Consider the following 10,505-nt stretch of genomic DNA (forward strand, 5'->3'; position numbering starts at 1 on the left):
TTGCTGAAATGCTTCCTAGATAAAGCCATAAGTAAGGTAACCGTAAATAGTATAAAACTATCTTTTGTGACAAATACCCACACACAGGGCAGGGAACCTCTGTAGAGATTACATACAGATAACTTTGAATGTTTGTAATATTTCTGTTTCATTATCTACAAAATAATGTATTTGTTTGGTTTTTGCTATACAAATTAAAATGTTATGAAGTGATTGTGTTTAATCTACCATATTCTTTATACATTCTAACATGTTAATAAAGAATACACCAGGAAAGACATATTGAGTTATTGTTCTTTTAAATTGTTTGTACAATAAAAATCTATCAGAAATATTTATCTTGGTTTAATAATAGAATGATTTTCTTCTAGGTCAGTATACAAGCGAGAAATCTGCAAGGCTCGAAGATTAGATGTGTCATATAAATGAGCTGAAGATATTTTATTTTACCTTGTAATAAACAAGGATTTTTGACAGTACCCATTTATGGTCTATATCAAAACCTGGGTTCGGCCATGTGTCACAATAATAGTCTGTGCGTACAGTATAATTAGACTGGGACCAACATGGTTCTTGTAAGATAGAAATACATTTTTAAAGACTTGGATACTCTGAATTGTTTTTAGTTTGAAGATATACAATAGATGTTTTCTTTACATGTTTGAAACATATAGAAGGCAGACATTAAAGGGAAACTCTGCAGCGTTTCTGTTGTCCACAGATTAGTTTATTTTTATCATAAGAAATTTTAAAACTGGTTTAGCTAAATATCCATCTCTCTCCGTATTGGAATAATATGGAACTCTGTATGCCTTTCTGTGGTATATGACCTTATGGTGTAGGCCTTATTCTGAGTCGCATAAAGCTCCATGCATGACTGCAACCAGAATATTCATATTTCACTAATAGATTGCAAAATTGACTGTACTGTATGTATATGCAGGGGCACCGAGAGGGGTGGGGACCAGGGTGACTCCCAGAAACACCTATTTCACGTATGGATTAAATCGGCCAAGATCCATCCGATTTGCCCAGAGATATACCAAGAGGCGATTGTTTGCTTAAATTTGCCAGTTATTTTAAAGCGCAAACATATTCTGCAGCACTTTACATAGAATATTTTGGCCATTCACATCAGTCCCTGCCCCAGTGGAACTTACAATCTATATTCCCTACCACATGTACACACACACAGTCCCATTAGGGTTAATTTTGTTTGGAGCCAATTAACCTACCAGTATATTTTTGGATTGTGGAAGAAAACCGGCGTGTCCAGAGGAAACCCACACAAGTGCGGGGAGAATATACAAACTCCACACAGTTAGGGCCATGGTGGGAATAGAACCCATGACCTTATTGCTGTGAGGCGGTAATGCTAATCATTACACCATCCCTACTGCCCGATGGAGCTGCATGCAACTAAGAATCACGCCCTATATATTCTAAATGAAATTCCATTATGATTGATGCTCTCCCCAGAATTCCCATCACTTTTATTCCACACAGTTTGCACAGGTATCCTGATGATAGGCCGACAGTCAATAGGTCGACACCAAATGGTCGACATGCATAGGGTTGCCGTGGACACATGGTCGACATGACAATGGTTGATACAACATATGGTCCACATGAGTTTTTCTTTAAATGTTTACAACTTTTTCATACTTTACCATCCATGTGGACTCCAATTGGGAATGGTAACCTTGCCCGTGATCGCCATGCGAGGGGACTCGGTGCACTAATTGGGGTTCCATGTGCTGGTAGCTAAAATTTAACACCAACAAACAATAAAAGCGCATGTTGACCTTTTTCATTTGTCGACCATTTCCGTGTCGACCTTTTCATTGCGTCAAATTTTTTCACACGTGAACCATTTGGTGTCGACCTATTATACAATAACCATTTACACAATATTGTACATATACAGTATATATATATATATATATATATATATATATTACTATGTATACTCCTTGTATGGTGCTTCAGAAACTTTGTGGTGCTCTGTAATAAAAGATAATAATAATGTAACACATGTAATATGCATGTTTGTGTGGTCATCAGCCACGCTATGTGGGCTCCATATGATCCATGAGGAGGCAATCAATTTGCCGGCTGTCGGGATCCCGGCGGTCATGATACCAATGCCGAAATCCTGCCAGATGGCAATGCCACCAGCCGAAATACCGGCTCACAAGTCCTATTCCTACTCGTGGGTGTCCATAACACCCATAAAGTGGGAATAGATCCTGTGGCGAGTGCAGCGATCCCACAAGAGGACTCGTAGCGTAGCGCCGGCATTCTGCCGTAGCGCTCGCCCTGCTGCCGGCGGGCGGGATGTCGCTGTCGGCTTACTGACAACCGGCATCCCGTCAGCCGGGAATACATATTTATTCCGATCCAGTTACTTAGCGTAATTCACATGTTTTGGCAAATGGAAACTATTGCTGATTTTCTACCGACCAATGACAGTTTCCATATGATGTACTATCAGGCTATTTAATGAAGGCCTAATGCAGGAGGTGTCCAAGATATTTCCTGTTTTAAATCTTAACCCATAATGATATCTGTAAAATTATGAGCAGCACATAGCACCCACCCCCAGCCTGATCAGCAGGGTTATTGGGGAATGCTGGTCCTGGAGAAGGTGCGCAAACACTACAGGACATGTAGGAAGCTATAGCAGCACCTAACTGGAAAGCTGGGGGTGTACCATTTAGGTGCTAATAAGGGACATGTTGTGGCCACTAATGTCATGGAGTACTAGTGATATCCCAGAGAGGAGGTACATGTGGAGTAAGTACTGGGGGATGACTATCAGCAGAGTTACCGGATGTGAATTAGGTGACAGTGTTGTGCTATTGTTTGTGTGTGTTTGAGGTGAGGGGGGGGGGGGGGGGAGAAAGTGGAGGGTAAGACAAGAGAGGAAAAGAAAGAAAAGATGGAGAAACTGAGAGTCAGGTCAAAGAAATGGGAAAAGAACAGGTAGAGGGGGGGGGAAAGAAATAGGGGGGAAGAAATTGGCAGAGAGTGTGGACAAAACATGGGGGGACGGGGAAAGAAAGAAAGGGAGAGATAAGAACTTGAGGAAGAAGGGGAGGAGAGAGATACGAAATAAGAAAGGCTAACAGAGAGAGTGATAGACAAATACTGATAATTTGTTTGAAATATCTTTGCATTATTCTAATACTTTTTATAGCCCAAACACTGGAGTAAAAAAGTCAATGGAAGGTGAGGCAGTGCCTCACCTGTGTATCCTTTCCACACATCTCTAATCAAAACTCACCAGATTTCCAGGAGTTTATAATGCTGCACCTGTGTATAATGCCCAGATGTACCCTTTGGCTCATATATTGCATGTAAATCTGGCTCTGGGGTTAGCCAGTGCCTCCTGAGCCATTTAGCTCGCCGCACATCTCTGCTAGGCACACAGTTTGGGAACCATTGATTTAACCAATAAAGCACGTTTCCAGCTCATGCACATCGTCTATTGCTCTTGTCTCCCCCATGTGGACCAATCCATAAAGGCAAGTGTTACTTACCAGCAAGAGGCAGGTTTTGTTTTCTCGAATCATTGCGCAGCAGCCGAGGAAACCCGTCACCATGACTACAACTCCAGCAATCATCAGAATGTATGCAGATACTGAAAGAGTACTGTTTGCAAGGAAGGTAATGTAACTGGTTTTCTCCATTAAGGTCCATAGGCCTATGGCAATGACTGCAGCACCAGCAATCTGTGTAAGAGAAAAGGCATCGTAGTCTTTCAGTTATATTATTTCCAATTTTAGATAGTATGATGAAGTGAAAGCGGGCCCTGTGCAATGTTTCTTATAGCACACACTGTATGAAACACTAGGAAATGTGTATGCTAGATGAAATCGTAGGCTATCCCTCATGGCAGGCTATGAACAACTGCAGGTGGTTATGTCTATCACCTATTTTCCTGCAGCCTCAGCTGTACACTTACAGGAGTTTTCCCACTGACCAGAAACAAACACTTATGCACTTAATCACAGGGCGCAGAGGATGCGCTTTCCTCATTATGGATACATGATCACTGCCCAGTCATGAATTGAAACTTCTGCCATCAGGAACAATGGGTGGGTCCTGGGTGCCCACCTCCCTCAGTTGCCACCATGAAGTTCCCTACTTCACGTCTTACCCTGTAGATAGAGGACTTGGTGGCTGCTTCTATTCTGTGACATCATAGCAAAGCGACACACTTTCATTTTGTCTGCGCAGACGCACAGACAAAATGCAATTGTGGGGGTTATAAGGTGACAACTATGACATTTACTCATTCAGGGGTCTATTCATGAAACAGTGAAAAGAGTAGAGAAGTGAGCCTGTTGAGAAGTTGCCCATGGCAACCAATCAGCTGCTCCGTAAGATTGTATAGTATGCAAATTATAAATGTTACTTCAATGCTGATTGGTTGCCATGGACATCCTGTCCACTGGCTCACTTCTCCACACTTTTCACTGCTTCATGAATAGACCCCTCACTGTTTAAATCTTCCCATACACCTGACAAATTAGGAGACCACCTATGGGCACATAGTGGTAGTGTCGGTCCTGCCTGTAGTCCATACCTGCTGAAGCAGAGGTGTGATGTGGCTAAAACCTGATGGGGGCAGGGCTGGAAGCCTCTCATCATTAGGCACTATCTCCTTGTGACATGATGGTGTGAATTAAAGAGGAGGCGGAGCCAACAAGGCGCAATTCTCATAAAAACTCAATGTATTGGCTCCGTCCACTCTCCATAGATCCACAGTTTGTGGCATTTTCCTCCTTGCCCTTCGCACTTCACTAGGAAGTGGGCAGGATGTGGGAAGACCACTCACTCTTCTGGGGGACCAGACAGTACATGAGTTGGGGTGCTTCTGTGGATCAGAATTATAACTTCATTGATACCTAATAGCAAATGTGTTTGTTACATATAAAATGAATGGTTTTTAACATGGACACAAGTGGTTGTCTATGACACCTGCCAGGTGTATACCAGACATACAGTACATGCTACAGTTGTAGATGGGAACGCATCTTGAACAAGGAAATGCATAATTTTTAAGTATGCTTCTTTTAACAGTAATTTACACCCATTTTACAATCAGCTCTCCATCAGCCCCTCTGGTAAATAAAACCATACAAGGAACAATGGGGGTCATTCCGAGTTGTTCGCTCGCAAGCTGCTTTTAGCAGCTTTGCACACGCTAAGCCGCCGCCTACTGGGAGTGAATCTTAGCTTATCAAAATTGCGAACGAAAGATTAGCAAAATTGCGAATAGACACTTCTTAGCAGTTTCTGAGTAGCTCCAGACTTACTCGGCATCTGCGATCAGTTCAGTGCTTGTCGTTCCTGGTTTGACGTCACAAACACACCCAGCATTCGCCCAGACACTCCTCCGTTTCTCCAGCCACTCCCGCGTTTTTCCCAGAAACGGTAGCGTTTTTTCACACACTCCCATAAAACGGCCAGTTTCCGCCCAGAAACACCCACTTCCTGTCAATCACAGTACGATTACCAGAACGAAGAAAAAACCTCGTAATGCCGTGAGTAAAATACCTAACTGCATAGCAAATTTACTTGGCGCAGTCGCACTGCGGACATTGCGCATGCGCATTAGCGACTAATCGCTCCGTTGCGAGAAAAAAATAACGAGCGAACAACTCGGAATGACCCCCAATGTCTTTGGGTTTTAGATCAAAACAAAGCATAATAATGCAAAAAATAATGGGCCTGATGTTGCTATAAAGTAAATGTCGCAGTGTACCAATGTTCGGTACATTGCACATGCGCAAGGCCCACCATACGTGCAAAGTGGCTGCAGACATGAGGTTATTGGCAGTCTGCAGCCGTTTGGGGGCGGGGAGGGGGCAGCGATAGTCTCCTTTTCACAAAATGTAGGCGTGTCATCTTTGTTTTGTGGGCGTGCCAAGGCTAGTGTCTCTGTCTTCAGATGGGGATTTACTGGCTTCAGCCATGGAAATACAGTGAACGGTCTGTGTAACCTGAGGTTTACTCAGCCGAGCAATCTTGTTGCAGTTCAGACACAGCACTGGATTGTTTTGTTCATACGTTTGTAAATCCAGTCATAAGGACACAGAGACATGTGAGTTCACTGCTGTGCTGTTTATTCCATCCCCAACTCTAGGCACACTGCACACTGGACCACCCACTTCCCAGCATCCCCCTGGTCCCAGGGACCATCACTGAAGATTCAGGCTTACACATGTTAGTAAGGGAGTGTCTACAAATATTAAGCATTCTAATACACTAACATCACATCCTCTTTTCTTTAAAGATAAGCCCTGTACGCTTCAATGCAACAATTAACAATGTCATATTAAGAACATCATCTAACACGTTTCAATGAGTCTCTCAGGTCTGCGGATTTCCCTGTAGCAACAATTTACTTCATTTAAGTCTGCGTTTCATCGACCATATTGGACCTTTCTAGAATCGTGGTTTGTTCACCATTATCAGGATCATCATACATGTCAGATGAAGGGTATTCTTCAGTCATGTTGTCTTCATTATGGTTAGGTTGAGATCTTAAATCCACCCGATTTCTTCTTACTTCCGTTCCACGCTCTGTACGTATAGTATAAGATCTTGGTGCTGCTTGTGCTTGCACAATACCTTTCTGCACCCAAATACCTTTCTCGTGATCTCTGACACGGACTTGGTCACCCGATTTTAGATCAGATAAGCTTTTTGCTCGCCTGCATGGAACAGTTTCTGTTTTGCCTGTTGACGTTCCTTACTCAGTCTGACCAACGCTGAGTTATGTGTATTAAGCAGTTCATCATGTATCGGGAGATTTGCTCCAATCCTCCTTCCCATCAGCATTTGTGCAGGAGAAAGTCCATTCTGTAAAGGTGTACTGCTGTAGATTAAAAGACTTTTGTAGAAATCTTCTTTACCTTCTTGAGCTTTTTTCATGAGACTCTTTACAGTTTTTACTGAACTTTCCACCAACCCATTTGAGCGTGGATAGTGGGGACTTGACGTAGTATGGACAAATTCCCACTCATCAGCAAATTGTCTAAATTCAGCACTGGAAAACTGAGGACCATTGTCAGTGAACACTTCCATAGGAACACCATGCCTTGCAAAGATTGACTTCATGCAATTGATTACGGCTTTACTAGTAGTTGTATGTAGTGTCTTCACCTCAGGGTAGTTAGAGAAATAATCAGTCACGACAATGTACGTTTTCCCATTACAACAAATCTGCGCCAACTTTCTGGTAGGTCTCTCTAGCACTGCGCAAGGACTCAGTGGCTCGACTTGTTGTTTCGGTCTATACGTAAGACATAATTCACATGTAGCTGTAGTCTGTGCTATGTCTTGGTTCATTCTTGGCCAATACATAACTTCACGCGCTCTCCGCTTACATTTTTCTTCTCCTAAGTGGCCTTCATGTATCTTGCACAGCATCTTAGTCGTGCAGGTATGACAAACCTATTGCCTTTGTAAATAATACCATCGACAACTGTAAGGTCACTGCGGTACATCCAATAATCATGGATAGACAGCGGGCACGCATGTTTTTCTGCTGGCCAACCTTTCAGAATGATATCTTTCAAGACTTTCATTGTGTCATCTGTCTCAGTTTCTTCCCTAATCTGTTCTTGTCTTGCAAGAGACACTGGTAGAGAAGCTACAATCAAATTAACATAGGCTTCTATCTCTTCATCCATCAGACTTTTGGAACCTTTACTTTTGTCCACAGCACGAGAAAGTGTATCAGCAATGTACATGTATTTGCCGGGACAGTACAGCAAGTGTACATTATATTTCTGTAGTCTGATAAGCATTCGCTGAATTCTCATGGGACAGTCATGCAATGATTTAGTCATGATAGCTACCAATGGCTTGTGGTCAGTTTCCACTGTAAATGTTTGACCATACACAAACTGATGAAATCGCTCACATGCATATGTGATCGCTAGAAGTTCTTTTTCTATCTGAGCATACCTTGTTTCAGCACTTGTCAGTGCTCTTGATGCATAGATTACTGGTTGCCATGTATCCTCATGTTCTTGTAACAGCACTGAGCCTAGGCCAAATTGCGAAGCATCTGTTGAAATTCTTATTATTTTCGCAGGATCAAAGAATTTTAGCACTGGTTGCTCTGTAATGATCTGTTTGAAGTTTTGCCAACTTTCTTCTTGTTCATGTGACCACATCCACTCGTTATCTTTGTCCAACAACCATCTAAGAGAGGCTGTTCTTTCAGAGAGTTGAGAAATAAACTTTCCTAAGTAAGTAATCATTCCTAGGAATCTTCTGACGTCGTCTTTGTTGTTAGGATGTTCCATGTTCACTATGGCTGATATTTTCCTTGGGTCTGGTTTTACACCTTGATCGCCCATAAAGGTAAGTGTATTCACGCCAAATTCACATTTGTCCTTGTTTAACTTTAGATTCACTTTCTTGACAAGTTCCATTACTTGTCTCAAACTAGAATCATGTTCTTCCTTTGTAGATGCCCAGACAATAATGTCATCCATCATTGTTTCAACACCTGGAATATGTTCAAAAATCATGTGTATCTTTTTGTGATATACTTCTGGAGCAGACAAAATTCCATATGGTAGTCTAAGAAATCTGTATTGACCTTCTGGTGTATTAAATGTACAAAGCTCTGAGCTGGCCTCATCTAGCTTCATTTGCCAGAATCCTGAAGATGCGTCCAATTTACTGAACCATTTTGCTCCTGCAAATTGCGACATGATTTCATCTCTGGTTGGTAGTTTGAAATGTTCTCGTTTAATAGCTTTGTTTAAATCTCTGGGGTCTAGACATATTCTGAGTTGTCCATTTTTCTTTTCAACAATTACTAAGGAGCTTACCCATTCAGTAGGCTCATCATCTTTCTGTATCACACCCAAGGCTTCCATGTGATTTAACTCTTGTTTCAGTTTTTCTCTCAGCGCAAACAGCACTTTTCTACAGGGGTGTATCACTGAAAAAACTTGCGTGTCTATATTTATTTTATGCTCTCCAGGCAAACAACCTAGACCTTCAAACAAGTCTCTGTATTCTGTAAATATCGATCTGCAGTTATCTTCTACTTGTGATGTCACCATACAAACTTTCTTTAGCAAGCTTAGTTTCTCACAGGAACTTAATCCTAGAATCGGTTGCACATTTTTATCCACAATCAGTAGAGATGTTTTAAACTGTTGTCCCTTATATTTCAGTGTCACTAAGCATGTACCTTTCACAGGAATTTCCTCCCCAGTGTACCCTGTAACTTTCACTGGATGAATTTTAGGTTTTACTCTAAAAGTCTTATAGTCTTGAAATGATATTAAATTCACCTGTGCGCCAGTATCAAGCTTAAAGGGAATGACAATCTCGTTCACAGTTAAAGGGACAATCCATTCTTTCTTATCTGCACTGCAAAGGTCAATGCAATCCACAAATAATTCATGTTTGTTTAACAGCATGCACTTTGGTTGTTTTACGTTTAATTTTACAGCATTTGGCAAAGTGATTACGGTAAGTCTACCACATTTCATGCAGGTTTTACCATAAGCATGGCACATTTTAGGATTGTGAGCATTTCCACATCTACTACACATTTCCTTATTAGACTGTGGCTTAGACTGCTTCATTCTTGAGAATGGAGGATTGCTTTGCTCTGTTTTCTGCACTACATATACAGCAGCATCAGCTTCCTTGTGTAACATTTTGGCTTGAAATCTAGTTATTTCTGCAGATCTGCACATAGTCACTGCCTTTTCTAGTGTTAGGTCTTGCTCTCTCAGCAATCTCTCTCTGAGTCCATTATCAGGTATTCCACAGACAATATGAACTCTAATCGGTGAATCCTTTAAATCACCAAACTCACAGGTTTTACTGAGTGATTGCAGCTCTGTAACATACTGATCAAATCCATCTACAGACTTCTGATCACATGTGAAAAACTTATATCTTTCATATGTCACATTTTTCCTTGGCACAAAGTAATCTTCAAACTTTTGTATTATAGAAGATAGCACCGTATTCTGCCCCTCATCAAACTGAAAACTATTATAAATGTCCAGCACATCCTCTCCTATCACATGGAGGAAAATGGATGCCTTCGTTTTGTCAGCCTCTGAATCAGCTCCACATGCAGCAAGATATATATTAAACCTTTGCTTAAATCTTTTCCAGTTTTCAGACAAATTACCAGACTCAGCATGCCGGTTGGAGGAGCTAATCCATGGTTACTCATTGTTTGAAGAGAGGAGCACACGGCAGGCTTTGCAGACACTGAGTATCACAGCCTTACAGACTTCTGCAGGATTCTTTCACACTCTGAGAGCACTAGCAGTCCAAGTTAAACTTCTTCTGACACCATGTTTTGTTCATACGTTTGTAAATCCAGTCATAAGGACACAGAGACATGTGAGTTCACTGCTGTGCTGTTTATTCCATCCCCAACTCCAGGCACACTGCACACTGGACCACCCACTTCCCAGCATCCCCCTGGTCCCAGGGACCAT

At 41.8% G+C, this 10,505-nt stretch overlaps 1 protein-coding gene across 1 annotated transcript in view; it reads right to left on the reverse strand.

The window, feature by feature from the left end:
* Positions 1 to 10,234, reverse strand: part of LOC134934676 (tetraspanin-11-like) — a 159,005-nt gene extending 148,771 nt beyond the window's left edge. Inside the window, exons 1-2 of the mRNA XM_063930054.1 lie at positions 10,190 to 10,234; positions 3,543 to 3,734 (exon numbers count right to left, since the gene is read on the reverse strand). Of these exons, the coding sequence (XP_063786124.1) occupies positions 3,543 to 3,734; positions 10,190 to 10,234 (237 nt within the window). The remainder of the gene's footprint in view (positions 1 to 3,542; positions 3,735 to 10,189) is intronic.
* Between the last annotated feature and the right edge of the window lie 271 nt (positions 10,235 to 10,505).

The sequence above is a fragment of the Pseudophryne corroboree genome, chromosome 6 (genome assembly GCF_028390025.1).
Source record: "Pseudophryne corroboree isolate aPseCor3 chromosome 6, aPseCor3.hap2, whole genome shotgun sequence".
Classification (NCBI taxonomy): Eukaryota; Metazoa; Chordata; class Amphibia; order Anura; family Myobatrachidae; genus Pseudophryne; species Pseudophryne corroboree.